Source organism: Dipteris shenzhenensis, chromosome 6, assembly GCF_047967505.1.
Source record: "Dipteris shenzhenensis isolate YYH24624 ecotype China chromosome 6, Dip_SZ_1.0, whole genome shotgun sequence".
Classification (NCBI taxonomy): domain Eukaryota; kingdom Viridiplantae; phylum Streptophyta; class Polypodiopsida; order Gleicheniales; family Dipteridaceae; genus Dipteris; species Dipteris shenzhenensis.
The window spans coordinates 14,978,410-15,003,421 of record NC_141601.1 but is presented as its reverse complement, the minus strand read 5'-3'; the positions used below and the strand labels follow the sequence as shown (position 1 = coordinate 15,003,421).

General features: G+C 41.6%; 1 protein-coding gene across 1 annotated transcript; it reads right to left on the bottom strand.

Annotated features, from left to right (window-relative positions):
* Positions 1-219: 219 nt before the first annotated feature.
* LOC147900832 (aconitate hydratase, cytoplasmic-like) lies at positions 220-21,259 on the bottom strand. Its single transcript, XM_087375544.1, has 20 exons — positions 20,841-21,259; positions 19,503-19,607; positions 19,054-19,214; positions 18,636-18,728; positions 18,349-18,534; positions 13,097-13,258; positions 12,776-12,920; positions 10,910-11,052; positions 5,515-5,571; positions 5,343-5,422; positions 5,173-5,248; positions 4,729-4,914; positions 4,554-4,621; positions 2,803-2,921; positions 2,439-2,560; positions 2,245-2,343; positions 1,645-2,124; positions 1,378-1,476; positions 830-1,072; positions 220-740 (listed from the first exon to the last, which is right to left on the bottom strand). Exons 1-20 carry the CDS (start codon positions 21,106-21,108, stop codon positions 669-671), a joined length of 2,964 nt encoding a protein of 987 aa, XP_087231670.1. The 5' UTR covers positions 21,109-21,259; the 3' UTR covers positions 220-668.
* Positions 21,260-25,012: the final 3,753 nt, after the last annotated feature.

The following is a 25,012-nucleotide window of genomic DNA, read 5'->3' as shown; positions in this document are numbered from 1 at the left end:
ATAAGCCATGAAGCACAAACCCATATTTTGCATGCTCTAAAATCATGTAAACAACTATGCAAATGTTTATATCATGTCCCAATAGCAAAGAAGCTTAGCATTTTCAACATTTTAAATGACCAAAACCATGACCGCAATGTTAACAAAATGCTGCAGCCCCACAAATCTCTCTCTGTACACCTATCTACCTGTAAAAAGTCCAACCTTGGAACAACTGGCAGAAAAAAATAGCCCTGTATCCCGCATGCCTCCTGCAAAGCCAGATCAACAAGAGAAGCTGGATAATTTCAGACTGCAATAATCTTCCAATCATGTCTGTCTCATGATTATCAGAGCTGTGCGAATTAGTACCCCCATCTGTCTCATTCTTGGTCAGGAATCATTGCATGCTTATATAAAAAGAACATAGACCAGGGCAGTACCCAAAAAAGTAACACAATAAACTACTCAAGGACAAAATCATGCCCCTTTTTCTACAAAGATGCCGTTGCTACTAAAATAATGTTGAACCATCCCCAAAATATTCCCTAGCATCTCCAGAGATATTATTGCCAAACATCTCCAAACTTCACCATTGCATGAGAACTTTCCTTGAAAGCCCCAGAAAATTGGCTTTTTTGACAACTATGTTCCTTCCAGACCTCATTTCTTCCACTACTTCATTTGAGCTAGTGTTGACCAATGAGCTGCCTGATCACAGACTGAAGGATCCCACCATTCTCGAAATAGGTCAATTCAACCTTGCATTTGAGAGTGTAGACACTAAGTCAGATATTAAAACAACATAATTGAAGCATCGGGACACTGAAACTCAGAACAACAAATTTACCTGTGTATCAAAACGAAGAGTGCATGTGAAATTTTTTCCATTATCTGTTGTCACAACAACATCTTGCCCAGGCTTGATGGTCTTAATATCAGAGGGTAGATCAACCGAGTATTTCTCATAACCAGTGAGGCCAAGAGATTCAGCATCCTGACCAGGCTTGAAGCAAAGAGGGATAATCCCCATCCCTACCAAATTACTACGATGTATGCGCTCAAAGCTCTTTGCTATCACAGCTTTAACACCCTGAACATGAACCAAAAGATTTATAGGATACATATAATTGGAATTGAGTTGGAATAAGTAGAACCACATGCTGCACCAAGCTATTCGAACTAGATTTGACTCAATAAATTTCCACAAAAGAATTGACAAACATGTGTGAGTGAGCAGATGTACATCAAATCCCAATTGTTAGTACATGCCTCTAGAAAGAAGGAAAGGAACAGGTTTGATAGTAGACATTGTTCGCATGCAAGGTCATGCAAATATGTACAAGGCATGAGAAGGGCAGAAAAGGAGGGCTGCAAACCAGAAGTTTCATTTCTTACCAAGAGATATGGACCTTTTGCAGCCCAATCTCTCGAGCTTCCACTGCCATATTCAGCCCCTGCCAGAATAACTGTATCCAATCCTGCTTCCTTGTACCTCTGCAGGCATGCCAACAGAAATTTCAAACAATCACACAATCTCCTAACAGTACGAAAGTTTATTTCAGTAAAATTCAACGTGTGAATCAGCATATTGCTATTTTATCAAAGGCAGCATAAAATGGTTGCCCTCACTGATAATGAGACAAAGGTTGACATCACACTTACCATGGCAGCATCATAGATGTAGAGTTTCTCTCTAGTAGGTACGTGAACTGTCTTTGGACCAACCTCACCCTTCAGAAACTTGTTCACAATGCGAATATTGGCAAAAGTTCCTCTAGCCATTATTTCATCGTTACCACGCCGGCTTCCGTAAGAGTTGAAGTCTTTCCTATCCACTCCATGCTCTAACAGATACTTTGCAGCTGGACTGTCCTTATGAATGTTGCTCGCTGGAGATATGTGATCAGTGGTGATGCTGTCCCCAAAGTTCAGCAAACAGTATGCATCCTTCACCCCATGCACCCCAGGAGGCTTAAGTGACATGGACTTGAAAAATGGAGGGTCATGCACATAAGTGGACTTTGGATCCCAGGAATATAAAGCACCAGTGGGAGCAGATAGCTCATTCCACATGGGATTACCCTTGGTGATAGATTCATATGTAGACTTAAACATCTCTGGTAATACAGAAGATTCCACCACCTGCAAAGCCAGAGATTCTGTGTAAGTTTATGACAAACTTACTCTACTGTACAGCTTCTCCAAGAAACATGCAAATAGCGCACAAAATTCCACACAAGACTCCTAAACCCTTTACCTTACCTTGGCAATTTCTTCAGCAGAAGGCCAAACATCTCTTAAAAACACATTTTGTCCATCTTTACCAATACCAATGGGTTCTGTCTCAAAATCAATGTTGACCTGTTAAGTCAAAACATCATATCAGAAATGTACAAATCAAATTCCTTTGGACATTTTGTAGCTGAAATACATTCAGCAATGGAGTTCAGACTCACTGTTCCAGCAAGAGCATATGCCACAACGAGTGGTGGAGAGGCCAGATAATTTGCACGAGTGAGCGGATGCACCCTACCCTCAAAATTACGGTTTCCAGACAGAACAGCAGCAGCAACAATATCTGCATATCAAGCAATCATTATAAGATTGAAGATCCACCAGAGCTGAACAATAAGTATCATGCAGCTGTGCCGCATGCGACATTTAGCCTATGATTGAATTTAACAAATACACAACAAATAGCACAAATGAGACTGACCCAAGCATCTCTAATGAGCTGTACATTAAAGAGTGCAAAGATTGAGGAAACAATTTATACACAAAGGCATCTCAGAAGTTGAGCATTCATGCCAAAAAACTTACCATTGTCTGTTATTGCTGTAGCCACATACTCATTCAACTCTCCTGAATTGCCAATGCAAGTAGTGCAACCGTACCCAACCAAATTGAACCCTTGTAAATCCAAAAACTTATTTAACCCACTGCAAAACAAGGGATTTATGGATAAGCACAGAATCAAAAGAAAACATTGAAATCGTCTGTTACACATTATCCAATGTCTCACGAAATTTCATCATTTGATAACTTATGGAAACACTACAAGGTAGAAACTTTATAAACTTGGCATGCGTTCTCATTATGATTGGTGATGCAAAGCCATTAAAGGTGAAATCACATTTTCTATTTGTTATCCAGATTTGCCTAATATAAATTGCAAGAACTCGTCTCTCCTTGCTTTTACAGAAATAGATAGGGTGGCCCGTAGTCCTTGGCCTAATATTCAAATTGCAATAAATTTGTGCCTTTCTGCCTTACAATTTCTCACAAGAGGCTTCCAAACTATAACAAGCAACCTTGTTTGCTGACAGCCTTGTGAACAGGCTTCACTGTGTCAACAACATTTCACACCCGATTTGTCTAATATAAATTGCAAGAAGTCATGTCTCCTTGCTTTTATAGCAATAGATAGGATGGCCCGTAGTCCTCTGCCTAATATTGAAATTGCAATACCTTTGTGCCTTTCTGCCTTAAATTTCTCACAAGAGGCTTCCAAACTATAACAAGCAACCTTGTTTGCTGACAGCCTTGTGAACAGGCTTCACTGTGTTAACAACATTTCACACCATAGGGTGGTTTTCTTCCCCTGTCTCCCTGCCTTGGAAATTCTCACAAGAGCTTGCACAGGTTGATTCTCTGCCTGACATTCAATTGAAAGAGCCAATGCTGCAGCAAACCCCCCCCCCCCCCCCTTTTTTTTTTGTGGCATTCATCTACAAAAAATTCTTGAAAGATTCAACAGACCACATGAGCCACTTACAAGTTTAAAACTTGAACGCTCAATCTGGTTCATTTGATGTTGTTCTCTATTTTCATCATGGTACTTCCGCTTTAGGCACTTAAACGTAATACAACAAATACACCTGGGAAGGGCAGTTCGGTGTTGCCCTTAGCTCTGCCTATCTCTATTCTGCACTTTCAAATTTCAGGGAGCTTCCTTCCACAGTTCGGCCTATCTATTCGAAGTGTCTACTGGGAAGAAACAGCACTTTGCATAAACAGCACTTTGCATATGACAGCAAGCACAAGGAATCTACGGAATCCGTTTCATTAAAATAGGGCATGGAAAATGGAGATCTCAGGCTGCCCTCATATTCTACACTAAACTGGAATTTTCGAGACCTAAAAAGGGATATCTATTTCTTCCCAAGCAGAAGAACTCAAGAACAGAACAATTGTTATGAGCAAAGAGGGAAAACAGAAGGTGGCAGCGTCAACTGACACCAGTCTCCCTTCTTTACACAACATTATCTGGGTAAAAGATAAGACTCTTCACAGCTAACCAAGGATGTCGAGCTCCATTATATAAGAAAAAATTTCATTCAAAGCCTCTGTTAGGGGAGGAGCAGAGAAGAGGGAGCCGATGGGCAGATTTCGTTTGAAAACCACCATAGCCTTGACGTTGGTGCAGAATCATTTTTTGCCAGGCAAAACCAAAGAGCAAAGTTACTGCCTAACTTTTACCAAATATATGGTATACTGCCAAGGACTGACCTTGTAAAAATGGTGTCTCAATGACGTAATCAATGACAGGAAAAAGGGTCAAGGCAGCAAACCTCTCCTTGAGATACTTTGTGACTACTCCAGAACCTGGCGCTAGACTTGTCTTCACCCAAGGCTTAACCTAATTTTTACAAAGCCCAAGAAAGTCAAGAGAAAGACTATGTGCATGACAAAACTACCTACTTTGCCAAGTTCACACTTTGACAAACAACCAAAGAGAGACTATACCTGTAGTCCTAAATCATAAGCCTTTTTAGCAACAAGGCCAGCTCCCAACATGACACTTGGATTGGAAGTGTTTGTACAGCTAGTGATAGCTGCAATTACAACATCCCCATGCCTCAATTCTGCAGGTTTCCCATCAAATGAGAACTTTGCCACAGTACCTTGCTGCTCCTTTGGAATAGCAAATCCCTGCAAAAGTGATAAGGGCAAGACAAGGGAAAATTTCAGTGAAGCACAATGAACAGGCAATTATCTCTAGCATTCTCAAAACAGGAAGGCTGCATCACCTGAATTCAGATGAAGCCCAGAAAGAAATGTTGCCAATCCAAACCTTGACAAATAGAGAACCATCTTGTACTATAGCAAAATGATCAATGGAAAACTTTAAAACATTTAGCCTATTTACTGCAATAACTGGCAGTTGTGAACACACATTTCAGATCTTACCTTAAAGCCAACTTTGTTGTCAAGACAAGCATGCCAGTCAACCTTCATATCTTTAATCGTAACTCGATCATGAGGACTGCAATTCATTCAATAAAATATAAGATAAGAGATACAACACACATCTGCTATCATCTGAAGACTCCTGAAAAGATCATAGAGACAATGCATACCGCTTAGGTCCAGATACACAAGGTTCAACTGTTCCAAGATCCAGCTCCAAATAAGAGGAATAAACCTTTTCTGTTTGAGGCTGGGGACAAAAAAAAGGGGTCAAGGCCACAACATTCAAGCCTAAAAGCTTGTCTCTCATTCATAAGCAGAATGCAAGTAGAGTTATATCACCTCATCATAGTCAATGAACATTTTGTTTGAACGCAAGTAGGCTTCAATCATTTTAACCTGCAAAATAACATGGTTAGAAATTTTTGGATTTCCATACAAAGAATACTCGCAAAAACAAAATGTAAAAGCTCCCTCATTTCAATTCGATTCACTAAGCAAGTTCATAGACCAATCAAAAGAAATTATGATTTGCTTCATCATTGTTTGAAGGCCTTTTACAGCTTCCACAACAAATGCAAGTACATCTATGGAGCTGGGAAATGAGGAAGTTCCTGTACACAATGCTTGTTTAATTGGTTGTTCTCTATGAATGCCCAGCCTAGGCACCTGGACTTTCCAAAGAATATTGGAAAAGAACAGACAGGAATGATACCCCTTGAAAGGGAAGCTGTGTCAGTACATAACATACCTTCACAAGTAGATAAGATGGACACAGATTTCAGATGTTGTACAAACCCGTACTACACTTCTAGGTAAGTCTAAAACCAACCTTGGTCTACTAACGCATTGTCCTCCTAGTATGGGGACTCACTGCTGGGTTAGTGACCCTTTCTCTAACAATATATTCATCGAACAGATGTCAAGTTAACTTTTCTCAATGGAGATCTTCACGAATAACTTTACATGCAACAATGAGTATGCGAACCAAAGAAAGCACTTTCATGGTTTGAAGCAACCTCCAAGAGCTTGGTACACCAAAATTGATGTATAACTCAATAAAAAGAATTTATCAGAAGTGAAGATGATCATGCATTATAGATTCAGAAGAGAAACGTAAATCTCACAATCTGGATGATCTAAGCATAGCAAGCAACATCATGGCGATGATCATGTCAAGGTAGAACTGACTAGGCAATCTGAGAGATCTTGAAGTATTGTACTACATTCTGGATATTGAAATCAATATGGGCAAAAGTTGGAAACTTTCTCAATTGGAAAGGATATATTAATGATCCTCAAACAGTTTTACATGATAGATTGCAAACATGTCAGCACTCCAAGTGAAACAGGTCATAATACCTTCACGATTCAAAGTGAACAGCTCCAAGATGCCTAAATATATCAATAAAATGATGACAAGAACTATACCAGATATTTGTCCCTCAATAGGTTTGGTCAATCACTTCATGGCAAATCCACATAAGCATCATTGGGAACTGGTGAAAAGGATATTCAAGTGTCTCAAAGTATGATGGACCATTGACTATCATATTTGAAAGATCGAGGTTTAAAACCTTACCTCATCGGATTCTGTGATACAAATTCGGATGGAGATAAGATGCAAAGTTAACAGCATCACATAGTGTGGTCAAGTTAGAAGCAGGACACGCTGCTTCATCAACAATAGAAGCAGAATATATTACTTTATCCAAATGTGCTTCTAAAGCAACATCGTTGACGGTGACCTTGGCCCCACTACAAGGGGAAGCTCCTATGAACCTTTGTGACAAGATGAGTGCAATTGCTTTAGCAAAGAATCCAAAAGATCACGTGAAGGCAAAGCGTAATAATATTGCCTATCATTCCATTCAGGATCAAACCCAAGAGAGAAATTCGACCCTTCCATTGTTTCTCTCTCAACAGTTGGCAGACCTATTCACCAAGCATTGTCAAAATCAAAGTCTGTTTGAAGAATTCAAAGAGAGTCTGTGTGTCATAGACACCAGACTTTCAACTAAAGGGGAAGTGTTGGAACAATTAGTTTACGGTCTCATGTTAGTAGCAGGTGTAGTTAATATACTCAGGGTATGGGGACCTAACCCCAAGACCACACATGTATATAATAAGTTCCTTTCTTTTCAATAAATGTACATTATAGGTCTCCAGAGTGTACACTCTCTCATGTGTGTGATCTAAATTTGTCTTTCCTCTCCCCCTCTCTATCCTAACATGAGACTTACTAAATAGGTTGAGTAAATCTACTTCATGTTGAAGTATTATCCATTAGATTATCATTTTCCAAAGAGGGCATCTGAAAATCTCTCTCTCTCATCATTTGGTGTACTTTATACCTTGTCCCACAAGCCCGTGAGGTCTTCCACGGACGCTAATACATCTCTCTCTCTCTCTCTCTCTCTCTCTCTCTCTCTCTCTCTCTCTCATCGTCCCAATAGCGTCATTTGTTGCCCAACAGGTCGTGTGTAGACCTTCACTCGTAGGTCGTCCCATAACCAAGTAGCCGCTGCCGTCGATCTCGGTGTCGACCAGCGCAACTCGTTAGCCATTGTCGTCGAACTCACCGTCGCCCAGTAGTAGGCCGCCCATCGCTTTTGCAGTTTTACTAGCATATTCTTTCTTTTTGCTACATCATTGCAATGTATCTATACGAGTTATATTCCATGTTCTTTGCAAAAAATGTGAAAAATACATTTAACGTATATTCCCCTCCTCTATTTGATCCCATAATATTCCATTTTCTAAGTTGATTATCTACCATAACTTTGAACCAATAAAAAAACTCGTGATCCTTCTTCAATGGAATGAACTTATGTAAATCTTACCATTATCATCAATAAATGTGATAAAATAAAATGAACTATATGTAGCGCATATTCCCAAAATTTTCTAAATTCATGTGAAATAAGATATATTAAATTTTATATTTAAAACAAAAATAGTCAAAATTTGGACCTAATGTAACAAAGATCTAGAGCAAATGAAGGGAAGGGCACATTTTGTGAAGGGGATCTCACAATCCCTCATCTCAGAGTCCCAATGCCAATTGGCTCTCCTACCAAAACTTGATTAATTAATTTGTCCCTCGTTCCACCATCACAATTAGCCTAAGGTTTTCCAATTAGTTTAATTGTTAATTTGCTGGTCTCCGGCTCCTACTCTCTCACCACCTCGCAGCCTCTCTGCACCTCGCCACCTCTCAGCCCCTCTCCTTCCACCCTCCCTCCACTCCCTACGCCCAGCCCTCCCCTCACCCTCTCCCTCAACTCCCTCTTCTATTGTCTAGGAGATTAGCAATACCCTATTTTTCTTCTATTGTCTTTTTGGCTATTAGCAAAACACACAATTCCCACACATAATGCATCCATTTTCCATTTGTTATAGCTTTCCTTTTTTACTTTATATTTGTTCTTCAAAATGCATCGGCTCTCTTATTTGTTAACAATTTCCATTAAATAGTTATCTTGACCTATTCACTCTCCTATTCGTCTGTCTATCTTGATTTTCTTGGATGATCTTCTCTTTTTTTAATTGTCTTTCATCTTGCTCTTCCTTATATGCCTCTTTAAATCTACTCATTGAATTTATGTACATAGCCATGTTGTATTACCTTGTCGTATTACAATGTCACTTCCCCTATTGTTCTTCATCAAATACCACACTTAATGCAATAAGCATATGTTATTTAGGCCAAAAAACTACATATGCTCTAGTGCATTTTCATGATTTCACATGTACTTCCTTCACTAGCTTTCATAGATATGTGCATAAGTTCTGTAGAGGCCTAATTGTGATTTATATCCAAATAAAGCTTCATACAGCATCACACGATAAACTAGTTTTGATGGTAATCTATTTCAAGCCTCAATGTTAATTACAATTCCATTATACGAGTATGAATTTTCATCGCTTTTGTAATATTAGTTTTACTAGCATATTCTTTCTTTTTGCTACATCATTGCAATGTATCTATACGAGTTAGATGTCTTGATTCCATGTTCTTTGCAAAATGTGAAAAATACGTTTAATGTATATTCCCCTCCTCTATTTGATCCCATGATAATCCATTTTCTAAGTTGATTATCTACCATAACTTTGAACTCTCAATAAAGAACTTGTAATCCTTCTTCAATGGAATGAATCTATGTAAATCTTACCGTGATCATCAATAAATGTGAGAAAATAAAATGAACTATATATAGTGCATACTCGCTCGAAGGTCGTCGCACAACCAAGTAGCCGTCGCCGTCAAGCTTGGCGTCGACCAACAGCAACTCCTTAGCCGTTGTCGCCAAACTCACCATCGCCCAACAGTAGGCTGCCGCCGTTCTCGCCGCATAGCAGCAAGCCCTAGCCGCCTCCTGCAGCTCGTCCGAACCCTAGCCACCGCCTTCAGCCAACACGCCTCAGCTTCACTGCGCAGGTCACAACACAGACAACAGCAAGGTTTACCCCTCTACCTAACTCCAGCGTTTGGGCTGAACCCTAATCCAACCCTAGGGGCTAGTCACAGTAGGGTGTGCCAAAAATATATGCATGCCAACATAGATAGGGATACCAAGACTCCCGTGGCTTTCCCCAAGGTCAAAACTTTTACCTCGACCCTGACCAAAGCCTCATACTCCTCAGTTGCGGCCCTCCCTTCGCCCCCCCTTTGCGTGTTTGCAAAGACGCCTTCCCCATATGCCAAGAACTATCTATAGCAGAAGAGAAAGATAAGCATGATAGACCCACAAGAACATATTTATTACCTACAGTAGGAAATCCTTGAGCTCAAGCTCAGACTTGCAGCTTTAGAGAGGAAAACAAATGCATGGGAAGGACAAGGAAAACAGGAAATCATTCACAAAGTATTGCAGATACACAATACAGCAGCACTCACACCACAGATGTTAAGTAAAGTCCAGGGATTGGTTACAACTCAGCTCCAATCAGTGAAACAGGACATTACAGCAACATTGGATACTAAAGTCAACGCATCGGATGTATATGAAGAAGTACAAGAATAGCGAAAGAGGGTGGCTTAATGCACGACTCATACGCATAGGGGGGCTACCAGAGGGCTGGTTTGAAGGAAGTCAAAAGGAAAAGCTGGAAAATATCATGGAAAGAACCCCACAAATAGAGTGGGATGCTGAAGATGTAATAGCTTTCTTACAGGAGGGGACACAAGCCAAAGTAACAAGATAAAAAGAAGCAAGATTCTCAAGCAAACCAATAAATTGAATATGGATAGCGAGGAGCTCACCCCAACTCAGCTCAAACTGAAGGCTACTGAATCGATTAAAGTGAAGAATGCTCGAAGGGAAGGAAAATGGGCTGTTTACAGAGGTGGAAAAGCACTAATCAGAGAGTTCAAATCCAAACCTTTACTCTCAGACTTAAACTGATGTAATGCAGGCCGATCATCTTTTGTAGTAGACCGTAGTTAGCCTATAATAGCTTTGTGAGTGCTATTCTCACTCCCAAGAGACTCTCAGTCAATAACTGATGTTTGGTGTTGACCTTTTTGGTGTGCGAGGACGTTAATCTCTCTCTCTCTCTCTCTCTCTCTCTAAATATGCCCAAACTCATCCTCTAAAAACACCACGCATAGTGCAGTTCTAAAAACCACCACACATAGTGCAGTTTCAATCTCATGATGTGTGTGTGTGTTTCTTTTTTGGGGGGGGGGGGGATTTTTAAATATGAAAGAGAGATAAATTGACATCACAATTACCTTCTGCTCATCCCGTCCTGTTAGACGAAGGTATTGTAGAGTGACATTGTCAACTGGGAAGAAACCCATAGTAGCCCCATATTCAGGGGACATGTTTGCAATAGTTGCACGATCAGCTAGAGACAGCTCGGACATTCCTTTACCTGAATTTAACCCAATCACTTTAATATGTTGAGCTTTTTAGCGTCAAAAGTATACAAATGTCAGAAAGTGCAGTCTGCATTATCTATATGAATCCAGAACAAGTTGGGAAATCATCCAAATCTTCTTTACAGTAGTTGACTCTCAATATAAAATTCCGAGCTAGAATAGCAATAAGCCCTACATTGGAAAATTGACACACTATAATTAAAAAGTACAAGCACATTAGACGGCACTCACATGTGAGACATGCAAGTATGACGAAAGAGGCATGTGGACATGCAGAAAGCCTTGAATGTATAAGGTTTATTCAAAATTATTTATTCATAGTAAATGCTATGATTATTGAAAAGATATGGGTCCAGGTCCTCTACCACAAGCTTTGAGGACTAGCATCAGAGCCCATAAAGCTAAAGCAATGTTTGAAGTTAAAGGGTGGGAAGCATCCGATTACATACCAAGGGGATTTGAGAGTGTACTACAAAGCACATTTAATAAAAACTTATGTCGGAATTCATTTAAGCATCACCGTAGCATGTCTTCAAGGTCATGGTCCGTAGCATGTCTTCAAGGTCATGGGCCAAGTTATTGAAAGTTCCATACAGAAAAGGCTTCATTTTCCCATACTATTTAAATCTTATTTAATATTCAGGTAGGAAGCAACACCAAGGCTAAATTCACCGTATCACACCTTTGGGAATTGTATGCATGACATATAACACTGGGCATCCCTATGATCAAAGTTGACTACGAAAACCAAGAAGGTTTGAAAAATGTTCAACAGAGAAATGCATCCTCAAGAGTAAGCCAAATCCTCGATGCATCCTTGGGTGCCTAATGTCCACACTACCTGAGCCAAAGTCACAAGCAATGTAGAGGGAGTAACATGGTACTACGAAAACCAAGAAGGTTTGAAAAATGTTCAACAGAGAAATGCATCCTCAAGAGTAAGCCAAATCCTCGATGCATCCTTGGGTGCCTAATGTCCACACTACCTGAGCCAAAGTCACAAGCAATGTAGAGGGAGTAACATGCTTCTTGCATTACATTAAAACAAATCGCGACTTACAACATGATATGCTTTAAAAATATGTCTTTCACAAACTGGAGAACAACAAATTAATGCAAATTTTGTAGCTTGCCAAAACTGTGCAAGTGAAAAGTTGGTAGCCATTAAATAGTGAGAGACTACGATAAGGTTAGGCTGATTCTCAACAAGGGAAACAAAAAGCTGATGGATCAATCAGTTCCATGGCTTCAGTAAACCAAAGAGCAGCAAAACAGAGGATGCAACATCAGAATAACAGCAAAGCACACGTGTTGGCAGATGTAAGTAACTAAATAAATAGCCACAAGCCATGATTTAGAGAAAATTAATAGGCACCTCCTAGTTTTCAATTTACATACCATCATTGCAATTGCTGTTATTTTGTCTTATGGAAAGCACATCATAAAGCGTTCACTCACTATTGTAAACTCTGCTTGGTTAGATTATAAAAATTAAGCACATGCGAAACTAAACAACTTCGAGCATGCCTGAACAAATCTTGACAAATTTAAACAGCCATTTCATCAAGACAAGAAGCTACAATCACCCCCCTGTTTAGGGCAATTTGGAAACTTCATCTTACTTCTAGCTAGAAAGACAAATGTGGACCTCTCTATAACATCAGAAAGTCTAAATAATGTTTCCTTGAATATTTAGCACAAGGCTTGTCCATATACCATAAAACTCCACGAACTTGCCAACTACACCATGTTTCCTGAGAATTTGAGTAACAGTGAGCACTACATCAGTTGCTGTAACTCCCATTTGTAGCTGACCTGTCAGCTTAAAACCAACCACACCTGGAAGGACCATGCTCATGGGCTGCACCAAAGCATTACTGTAAGTATTCCCAGTAAAATATGGGCTACAGAGAAAAATATCAAGAACAGAACAATAATGAGCAAGAGAAAAAGATGCTTATATCCACTGGTTCACATGCAGATCAAATTCCATATCAATTAACTTCATTGAGAAATGGAGGACTGTGTGCAACTAACTTGACCAAGCATTGTAGCTTCCGCTTCAATGCCTCCAACTCCCCAGCCTGCAACTCCAAGCCCATCAATCATTGTGGTGTGTGAGTCGGTCCCGACAAGGCTGTCAGGGTATAGGATTCCCTCGTTGTTGAAAACCACCCTACCAAGATATTCTAGGTTGACCTGACAAAATCAACAATAATAAAAAGTAAACCTGTGCTCATTTTCCTACAAAAGTCCATAGAATACACACACACACACTTATATATGTATATGTATACATACATACATGCATACATACATACATACATATATATATATATATATATATAGAGAGAGAGAGAGAGAGTGTGTGTGTGTGTTCATTCTATCTATATATGTACTTTTTGGGGTGAAATCCACGTAACTTTGTATTGCAAAAGGCAGTTCCCAAAGAAGGAACATGCAACTACACACTTTTTTGGAGGGTGAAAATTTTTATGTTTTATATTACGCAATAGCTTTTCCCCTAAAAGGGAAGCTCAAAAGTACATGCAACTACACACACACACACACACACGTACTTACGTATACACACATATATATGTCTACATATGTGTGTGTGTGAGAGAGAGAGAGATGAATTCCAGACCATGCCCAAACCCATTCTCTAAAAACACAATAAATATTGCAGTTTCAATCCCATGAGTCACTCACAAGGTTGAAAACCGTGAACTCCATCACCCATAGTAGGGACTAGCTACTATGACATCCCCACCGACGTCATTGGTCCGTGTAGACCACAGTAAAACATATACTCATACATACATATCCACACACCCACCCAGAGATGAAGGGCATACTCAGCTCTGTGATAAAGGCTAGCACTAAAGGAGAAGGCTAATCAATAGTTCACATTCTCTTCATTCAAGCTACAACTACTTGTGAACACTATAGTGTTTCATTTTAGTCTCTTCCAAAAGAGCATTTCTAGGCAAAAGACCTTTAAAAGAAAGATGATAGGCCAACACACCACTTAAGATAGAAAAGAATTTATCAGAATATCGGCTCTGTGTGTGTGTGTGTGTGTGTGTGAGTAGAGAGTTGCCTCTTCTTCACTGGTCTTTTAAGCATTTGGCTTCCTATATGTCCCAAGCTATGGAGATATTTTGGAAAACTAAATCTCATAAAAAGGCTTTGCGACTACTTCCCATGCATTCTGTTTGTTCTCCTAAGACTCATGGGGGACTGAATATTGTCAATCTTCAATTTCATATGTTGGCAAGAAAGAGCACTATGATTGCTGATTTTTTTCAGCAAAAACAGCCATGGGCTATTATGTTAGCAGCTATGCGTGGAAACATGAAGTCTCACGCATATGGGCATTGGATTACAGATCATTGGAAAGCAGTCATGACTACATTTCAAGGGAAAATTCCTAGCTGTCCTGTTTCTACTGCTTTTATTCATGATTGGAAGAGAAATCTCTCTTATGCTAAATGGTCAGGTGCTTCCTCCCATCATGGTAATTCTCTTCGTTTGGAAAGCAGTTCCCCATTTGTTATGGTCTTGCCCGCACTCTCGGATATTGATCACTCATGTCTCTCATTTGCTGCAGCTCCAGTTTCCCTCTATCAAATTCGGGAAACTCTTCTGGATGTTTGGATGCTTCTCATCTCAGATGTCTCCATTCCTCCTTTTCTTTCATTGGGCTCGTTTTTGGGTACTATGGACTATTTGGACACAGAGATTGCATTTTAGGATGGGACAACAGTTTCCTCAGGCATATGCTTTCTTCATAATGTCCCTCAAGAAATCTTTATATGATAGTTATGCTGCGAGGGACTTGGATGCTACTAGCCTTGAAGTGTTTTCTCACTGTTTTTGAGTTCTTCCATTAGGCTCTCTTTTGGAGTCTAATGTCATGTACATTGATTTCATGTAAATTTTATAGTTACTGGTTTCACAAAAAAAAGTGTGTGTAGAGAGAGAGAGAGAGAGAGAGAGAGAAGGTGAAATGTGCATGTCCACTGATACGGCAAGAATATATATCTAGATGAATTCAAGAACATGCCCAGACTCATCCTCTAAAAACTCAACAAATATCAGTTTGAATCTCATGATAGTCACTTACAAGGTTGGAAATCGTAAACTCTATCACGCATAGCATCATGGATTAGCTATTGCCAGAACGCAAGCCCTCTTGCACCTGAGGGGAGCAGGAACCCGGATGGTGGAGATTGAGGCAGCAATCCCTGATTCTTGGTGGGAGGGATTACGGAGTCCTTGGACCCCGCACTACTGATCAGGACAGTTTTCACAGACAGAAGTACCTCTCAGAATATGCTTCTTTCTGGAGTCTCTTGGATCTTGTCGCTATCGATTCTACAGGGTGGGATCAAGAGGCTTATTGCAGGCAGAGACAGAGCTGGATGATGAGGCAGAGGCGGCCTTGGAGGGGTTGGAGTGGCAGAGGGTCGGGATAATGGGCCGCTTGGTCAGGACTTGGTACATAGACCCCACCATAGCCTTATCGAGGGAGGGAGCAGTATGGCGCTTGTGGCTCTGGGAGGGCAGACCTCTCTGTAGCATCCAATGGGTCCGGGAGAGTGGTTTTGGCCAGCCCAAGCGTGGGGCAATCAGATCAGGTGGAGGAGGTCTCCTTTTCTTATACGACTCGCATTGGGCACCTACTACAGCTCGAGGCAGCATCGTGGACCCCCTCGAAGGAGGAGCATTGGATAAAGCAAGATGTCCCAAGTGAGGTTATCTCCCGCTTCTGGCCTCGTCTCTGCACTAGTCTACCACCATGCAAGATCTCCTATTTTTGCTGGTTGTTGGCTCATGGGGGTTTGCCCATCGGCCCCTCGTTGGAGCAAATGCCGGTAGACGACAGATGTCTCTGATGCACGGAAGGACTTCTGGAGACGATTCCCCATTGCCTTTGGGGATTCTCGATCGCACAGAGGATCTAGCTCAGTGCACAACGGATGTTGAGGGATTTCACTCGGAGGGATGGTAGCTTGGCACAAAGGGAGGACACGCCTTCTTGATTGATCCAGTCTCACTGGCCTACAGGATCCATGGACAGCAGGTCTCCCGGATAATGATCTACGATGCATCTCCACCCTCCTGGTTACGCCCACTGCCCTCACCAAAGGTAGTGTTTGGGAAACCATGTCCAGCATCACTGCTTGGAACATCTGGGTCGCCCGGTGCAATCGGGTGATGAGAGGCTAGTTGGTCTCCCCAGCGGCTATCCTAATTGCAATTAGGCAGGACATCACTTTCAATTTGCGCACCACATGGGAGCATGGTACTCCAGGTTCGAGAGCGACCACCGACGAAAGACAAGAACGCTTCTGCAAGGCCTGGCCTGCAGGAGTCTTTTACACCCTTTCCTTTCGCGAGGGGTATTCACTAGATGTATAGACCACCACCCTGGTTGCTAGCTCTTATTTTGGAATCTCTCTAGGCAGTGAGATGGGGAGATCCGAAAACACGCTGGCTTTCCTATAGCTAGCAACCTTTTTCTTTTCTGTACTTACCATCTGCAGCTCCTTTCAGAAGCTATTTGTACGGTGTTTTCTTTTCTCTGGAAGGAAAAAAAAAAGCATGGACTAGCTACTTTGACATCCCCACCGACGTCATCAGCACCCAATGGTGGGTGTAGACCATAGTATAAACAAATGATCTCACGCATACATATCAACACACCCACGCACACTTGAGCATCCATTTATAAAATGTCTTCATACCAAGTTTCTATCAGCATGATAGGCCAACTCGACCATGACAAAGACTAGCACTAAAGGAGAAAGCTAATCATTCAAGCTACAACTCCTCGTGAAGACAATAGGATTTTATTTAAGTCTCTCCCAACTGAACATTTCAAGCAAACGATGCTTAGAAAAGAAAGCTAATAGAAAACGCACCACTTAAGATAGATAAAATTCATTGCAATATTTAAAGGACGAAAACATCACAAGGCGAACTCTGCATGTCTGCTAATCTGGCAAGAACACATATCTAGATAAATTCAGGAACATGCCTAGCCTCATCCTCTGAAAACACAACAAATAGTGCAATTTCAGTCTCACAATTAGTCACAAGGTCGAAAGCTGTAAATTCTTTCACGCATAGCAAGGACTAGGTACTATGACATCCCCACCGACATCAGGAGTGCCTGCCCAACTCTAATGTAGACCATAGTATACACAAAAGCTCTCACACACACATATCCACACACCAACGCACACTCGAGCATCCAGTTATACAAAAGTCTCTGTAGCGAGTTTGTATCAGCACGTCGGAGGTGAAGGGCAGACTCAGCTGTGACAAAGGCTAGCACTAAAGAAGAAGGCTAATCAAAAAGTAGTCCACATTCTCTACAATCAAGCTACAACTGCTTGTGAAGACTATTTATTTCATTTTAGTCTCTCCCAAACCAGCATTTCTAAGCAAGAGATGCTTAAAAAGGAGATCTGATAGGGCAACGCACCAGTAAGATAGAAAGAATTTGTGCAATATCAACAGACCACAACATGAACAAGACTTCACAAGGTGAAATTTGCATGTCCGCTAATACGACAAGAACATATATCTAGCTGTTTCAGGAACATACCAAAACTCATCCTCTGAAAACAAAATCTCATGACAGTCACTCACAAGGTTGAATACACTCAATCACACATAGCAAGGACTAGCTACTATGACATTCCAATGACGTCATCAGCGCCAACTGTGGATGTGGTCCATAGTATGAACGAATTCTCTCACACATACACATCCACACACCACGCACACTTGAGCATCATTTATACAAAAGTCTTGATACTGAGTTTCTGTCAGCACTCCACAACTGGTTTCAGAGATACATGTCCACTCACCCATGCACACTGTAGCATTCATTTATACAGGAATCTTTTGAACCAAGTTTCTGTCAGCAATCCGGAGGAGAATGGCAGACTCAGCCATGACAAAGACTTTCATCAAAAAGTAGTCCACATTCTCTTCATTCAAGCTTGTGAAGACTATAGTATTTCATTGTAGTCTCTCCCAAAAAGCATTTCTAAGCTAAATGGAATGTTTCAAACAAACCTCAGTACTTCGACAGACTCTTCAAACCTTAAATAGTCACACTGAGATCTACGGCAAGTAGCAAATCACATCCATGACAACTGTAATAAATTCTCTTCTTTCTTATTTTGTTTTCAAACTCCAATATTCTGCAAATGACAGCATACCACAATCCCCATCTTATTCTGTAAAATTAAAATGAGGCTTGACCTTACCTGATGCACTATACCAGATCCTGGAGGGACAATTAGCATATTCTTAAAGGCAGTTGATCCCCACTTTAAAAATGCAAAACGCTCCTTGTTACGATTGAATTCGTATTGCATATTTGCCTGAAGAGCATTTTCTGAACGTGCAATATCGACTTGAACTGAGTGGTCAATAACAAGGTCTACAGGGACCTGCACAAGATCAAGTTTGATATGAATACTGTGTCTCAGGGCTTGCAAAAGGCACGTTGCAAATCTTGCAGTCACATGGTCAACAAAGACTGACAACTCACCGATGGATTTATCTTGTTGGCATCACCACCAAGCCGTTTGATGGCATCACGCATAGCAGCAAGATCCACAACAGCTGGAACCCCGGTAAAATCCTGAATGAAGACATTTTCAGAGGCTCAATATAAGAAATTGAAAGCAGAACAAATGATTTTACATGTCCATAATACTTCAAACATAAACTTCACAACAACAAAAAACCAGTTCCAGCAGGAAAATAGAAACCTGATACAAATTTAAAACAAAATTCTTTTGTCCTTCCTCATTACTTGCACCCATTCTGAGTGGGATGTCATCTTTGTACGTTACATGGCCAGCTCAACCTAGCCAATTCTATCCAACCATACACACAAACTACATTTTCTAAACAGAGGGCACTTGGAAACAGTCGTGTTGCTAAAAGTCTTCAACAAGTACAACCTGCAAAATGACTCGAGCAGGTTTAAATGGAATCTCCACTTGCTTTGGTGATGTGTTTTCCCAATCCAGAATCTTCTCAACGTCTTCTTTCAGAACTTGAAAATTGTCACAATTCCTTATGGCGGACTCCAACAAAACCTTGATAGAATAAGGTAGAGTATCTGTATTTCACCCAGTAAAATGTTTCTCAGGCAATCCAGTCATGAAAGACAACCTGCCATGCTATTCAAAATAAAATGGATCCCCCTTCCAAGAACAACTACAGGCAAGAAAATATGAAAAACTAACGCTCAAACTATCTGGCACCAAAACGTCATATTTGTACCATCAAGCTGGTCAGTCTTCATTAGCAAAATGTTATACAGCCCACTGCACATCGCATCATTATCGAGCCAGTGGAAGGAACACAGAATGAATATTACAATTGAAAAACCAAAATACACCCTCACCAATTCGAGAATCCTTCAATGCTGTCAGACTGTAGTATTTTCCATAACTCCCACCCTCCGGCTTTGGTAGGTCCGTCAGTGTAAACTTGAAAGGATTTTCAGTTGCTGACAAACAAACAGCACATAAAACATCAGAGGTCTACTCATAAAGAATATCCAAAAGGACAATAAAGTGATGCAGCACCTCGAAAAAGGAGTTAAGGCCCCCTCCTGAATTACAAATAATCGTACTACATGCCCAAAAAATATTAAGTCTCTAAAGAATCCACAATTGTCATGCTGCATTACCTTGTGAGCAGCAGGATTAAGAACAAAAATGTAACTCTGAACATTCAAAAGCTTGATAACACACAATTGTCACACGGCACTACTTGTGAGCAGCAGGAGAACAAAAATCTAACTCTGAACATAATACAATTGTCATCAAGTTATGAGATTTCTTCCGTTCAAAACTTTGCTTGTTATTTCTAAGGGGTTCAGGCACGCCCATTGAAAATTGCTAGACCCCAGAATGGTTGGAGCTGAGCAAGCCACCGACGTCCAAAGTGGGAGGTTATATGGGGGGGTCCTATTTAAGGGGAGCCCTTCCTCCTATACCAACAATGAGATAAACTTACAAACTTCTGTCGCACATGTACCTTGCCAGAGCAAGTGAGGTCTACGAGCAGAGTCAAGAATCTTCTATAACGTGCATGGCCGGATCAGGGGGTTACTTTTGTTAATGCCTCACTTTGGGCAAGATCCGTCTCGAAGACAACATTTTTCAATGAATCCGAAGCGTGCAAGTTTTAGCTGGAATAGGCAGGGCGGAACTTGGGCCACAAAACGAAAGTCCAGGCCTGAACCCCGGAACTGGTTGTGTGCGATTGATTGGCCTAGAGGCTGATTGTCGAAGGAAAGAGCCCCCTTCATATATGAGAGGGGTTAAATACCCTCAAGGATCGTCCCACAAGACTCCCTCTTAGGGGAGAGATAGTTTGTACATACTCAAATTTGCGTAAAGCCTGTGGAGGCAGCTTTCAGTCCGTAAAGTACTGGACACTCTCAGCTGCAATTATAGCACTGCATCATTGACAGTACCGGCATTCGCTTTGTGGGTTCGCTCTTAAAGATCGAGCAGCCTAAATCTCATAAGACATTCCAGGCACAGAGCCTATGTGACAGCTCTTCCAAGGGCTTCGCAAATTGAGACATGTCGTGAGACAAGGGAAAAAAGTACTGGAGATGGACTCTATCCTCGCTTTTCGAGAACAGCTACTCATTTTATGGCGATCTAGGAGAAACGCACGCTCACGCTGGACAGAAACACGACCGAATTTATCTAGACAGATAGCATACCCATTGTCGACAGAGTCCTGGCAAAGCGTTGCAGAGGTGAGACCGAAACGGTTGCTTGCCCCAAAAAAGTCGGACCAATGGAAGCAGATTCGGAGCGAGCAGAAGTGGCGAACGGACAGTTATCGAAAGGGAGGATGGCAAGAAAAGGGAGACCGCAGGGTCTGGAAGGAGAGGAAAGGGAGGGAAGGGCGGTGGGATACGAAGAAAGGCGCGGCTGCAAACGGGAGAGGGAGGACCGAGAAGCTCGGATCAGTGAGGATATATACATATTGTTGGCATAGTTTTGCAGAAAAAGATGTGATTGGGAGGAAAGGAACAGAAATCTCGGAGGGCTATGGATTGGGAACGAAAGGGAGCACCGCCACAGCGGTGTCTGCGGAGGATTGATCGGGGAGAAAATCAAGAGGATTTGGCGAGGATTGCTACTGGCATTGTATGATGGATCGATGGAGCGCGATCGTTTGATCGATCGAAGAAATTCGTTTGATCGAGCGACGGAATTTTGCACAGATCGACGAAGAAGACGAAGATGAAGACGAAGACGAAGATGGAGAAGAAGAAGAAGAAGACGCAGAACACGAAGAATTCATTCTCCACAAATCTGACGTGTCCTCCCCTCGCTCTGCCACGTCCCCCCTCCCTTCCCCTTCCTCGCTTGCGTGGCAGTGCCTCCTCCCGCCACCTGTCCGCCACCTCAGCAGCTGTCCGTTATATACACCCCCAGATAACGTATTCCACTCGAACACTTCCAACGAAGTAGAGGATGTCTAGAATTTGCTCAATTCCTTTATATTTTCCTCTCACACCTAGAAGTGTTGACCCGAAATACTCGTTGCTTGAAAGCTTAATGGTGGATAGCACATTCACCCATCCGCTTGTCGTCCACCCATCCACGCACAGTTAGTTGTGAAACCCGCATTAGTGGGACTCTTTGCATTGCTGCTCACTTCGAAGCTAGCAATATGCTACTACATGTGGCTAAGAACAAGACAACCCCATGATGCGGTCGACAACACTACCTTCATTATTTCGATTTTTTACACTTTTATGGAGTATATCGACAGGGGGGTAGGGGAAGGAGAGCGAGTGTGCAGGCTTGTGTGTGTGTGTGTGTGTGTGTGTGTGTGAGAGAGAGAGAGAGAGAGAGAGAGAGAGAGACGTGTGTGTGTGTGTGTGTGTGTGTGTGGGGAGAGAGAGAGAGAGAGAGAGAGAGATTGGGAGGACACTTTTTTCCAAAACTGTTCATAGTAGGACACTACTACCTAGAAGGCAGCACTAGCAAATTGTCCCCACGTTTTGCTCCAACACTACCCACTCCTTGGCTTAGTAGGCTACATAACCTATTGTGCAAGTTTCTGCCATGGAAGCTACCTGGCTCTCCCTAGCAATTAAATGATCGGATTTGCCCTCATAGCAACCCAAGGGTGGACTCGCAAAGCTTATTTTGCAAAGGTTACATTGGCAATGCAATACCACAATAATTTCTCCGAAAGCTATGCAAACCCCATGGGGTACTACACCTTTGCTACTGTTGCTGCTGCTACTGATGTTGCTCCAATGCTACTAGGCTAGGAAGTCCTCTACTGTAGCCATAACCAAAATTCCTTTCACTAAAAGCAAGGATGTGACAATCTTCTCAAAGAGGCTACAAACAGAGTGCCTCAACACAAAGTTGATGTAATACCAAAATCGAAGGGCATTCACATAGCCACACATAAATTTAGTGTGGAATCTCTTTAAGCATGCATCACCTAGGGTTGTGCAACTTGATGTTGCTGTTGGACGACTAAGCAATGGGGTCCTACATCGATATTGGGATATTGGGATAAAGAGATGAGTGCCACACTAAAGAATGGGTTTCTTAAAGCAAAAGAATATATCTAATGTTGTTTACAGCATGTTTGTCTTCTATTAGATGAATGTTTTTTAGGCATTTGCACATATTTATACATATTTTATTATGCTTATTTTATGTTTTGAGGTCTACCTTGTGTCAATGTATCATGACAACTTTTCTTAGAGAGATCTTTTTGAAAAGTTTGTATACGTAAATATTGTCTCATTGACATTTGCAAGTTTGCTAAGAATAATACGAACAAGAATTATTTGAACAATGGCCCCATGAATTACAAAAAAGTCAAACATAAGATACCATGTTCACCTCTCCTATTATTCATCTTTCCAACTTCCAAAAAACATAGCTCATAGATGAAAAGCAATTTCCACATCGCATTTGTCACAAAAGATTGCTATTTTTTTGTAGAAAATTACCGTGAGGGCTCTGAGTGGCTACTGCATCAGCAGCAACGAGAGAGGGATGCAAGTGAAAATTCTTTTTCTCATGCTTGATTAACGTTCACGCTCGATTAAGCTTGAGAGAGAGAGAGAGAGAGAAAGAGAGAGAGAGAGAGAGAGAGATTCAACAAGAGAGGCAGAGATATAAGGTGAGAGAGGCAAACATTAAGGGGATGAGAGATGTAAGGCAAGAGGGGTGGTGAGATGGAGGAATCGAGAATTCTCTCGAATTAGCTTAATGTTGTGTGCCTTTGTGCTTTAGCTTAATTTCGTCATTGAACTAATACAAATATGGATTTCCAATATCATATGGCACCTATTGGAATACATACAAGCAACAACTTACATTTAGACTATCCCACTTTGAGGGAATCAATTCATTGAAAGGAAAGCACATTATCATATTGCATCTCGCTCCGCCCCCAAAAAGTCCCTTTAGCTTTAAAATGCTCAAATTTATAAAATTGTCTAAATTCATGTGAAATAAGATATATTAAATTTATTTTTAAAACAAAAATAGTCGAAATTTGGACCTAATGTAACAAAGATCTAGAAGAAATGAAGGGAAGGGCACATTTTGTGCAGGGGATCTGACAATCCCTCATCTCACAATCCCAATGCCTATTGGGACATTTATATGAGGTTATCGCCCACATACTAGTAGGCCCCCTCTCTCAATTAACCAAATTAATCAAGGCTGTTGAGAAGCTTCGCGAAGCGATTGTAGGGGGCTCACACTTTAGTTTTTGAGGGCATACCTTATCTTAGATTAATGGTCGTGCTAGACCATTTTGCTTAGCTTGATCGTGTTGGGATGTTGAAGGGGGCGAACTAATGCAATTGGAATTCTTTATTTTTCAATGTATGGGGGGACATACTAGCTCTCCTACCAAAACTCGATTAATTAATTTGTCCCTCATTCCACCATCCGAATTATCCTAAGGTTTTCCAATTAATTTAATTGTTAATTTGATGTTCTCTGGCTCCTACTCTCTCACCACCTCGTAGCCTCTCTGTGCCTCATCGCCTCTGTGCCCCTCTCCTTCTGCTCGCCCTCCACTCCCTACACCCAACCCTCCCGTCCCCCTCTCCCTCCACTCCCTCTTCCTCTCTTCCTCTCCCTACACTCAACCCTCCCCCTCTCCCTATGCTCAACCCCACTCGGAGACATGCAAATTCACCTACCCCACTCGCTAAGGATCTCTCTTTGGCAATTTCAGGTCTCTTCACACAGACTTCGTATTGTGAGCGGCAGAGCAGAGTGGTTACCCAAGGAGAGGCGCATATGCACATTATGTGACATGCAGGAGGTTGAGACAGAGGAGCATTTCATCTTCAAGTGTCCTGTGTACAATGAGATCCGAGGGCGTTTCTATTGCCTCTTTGGAGATAGTTATGGAGCTTTGGCCCGTTTCCTCTCCTACCCAGACTAGCGATGTTTGGCTACTTTCATTCATGAGGTGCTTAAACACCGCGATAGGATACTCCGAGCATGGAGACAAGAGCAGACCTCCTCTTGGATTGATACTTCTCAGAGCTCTATCATGGAGTTATTTCAGCTAGATCACATAGACCCCCACGAGGTGAGGCCTCAACATGACTGTGACTCGGAGCCTGTGACCCGACAACTCAGACAGAGGGTTGACTCATAGATCATACTTGGGGACATCCCCTCCTTGTTTAGGGTGATGGGGGTCACAATGGCCTTGGTCAGATGTAGAGCTACGACCAGGAGGCATACCAAGATTGCACCCTTGGAGAGGCGACAGCGCTCTATTGATGACCTCATGCCTCCACTTCCACAGCCCCATCCATCCTAATGTCCTAGTGCTATTGATGATGATGATGATGTCAATGATGATGCTGAGATTGATATA

Coding starts and splice junctions, on each gene's coding strand:
- LOC147900832 (XM_087375544.1), bottom strand. CDS start 21,108: ATGTATATATCCTCACTGATCCGAGCTTCTCGGTCCTCCCTCTCCCGT. Junction 5,249..5,342: donor TGTGTATCTGGACCTAAGCG/GTATGCATTGTC, acceptor AATGAATTGCAG/TCCTCATGATCGAGTTACGA. Junction 741..829: donor CTCTTCGTTTTGATACACAG/GTAAATTTGTTG, acceptor CTCAAATGCAAG/GTTGAATTGACCTATTTCGA.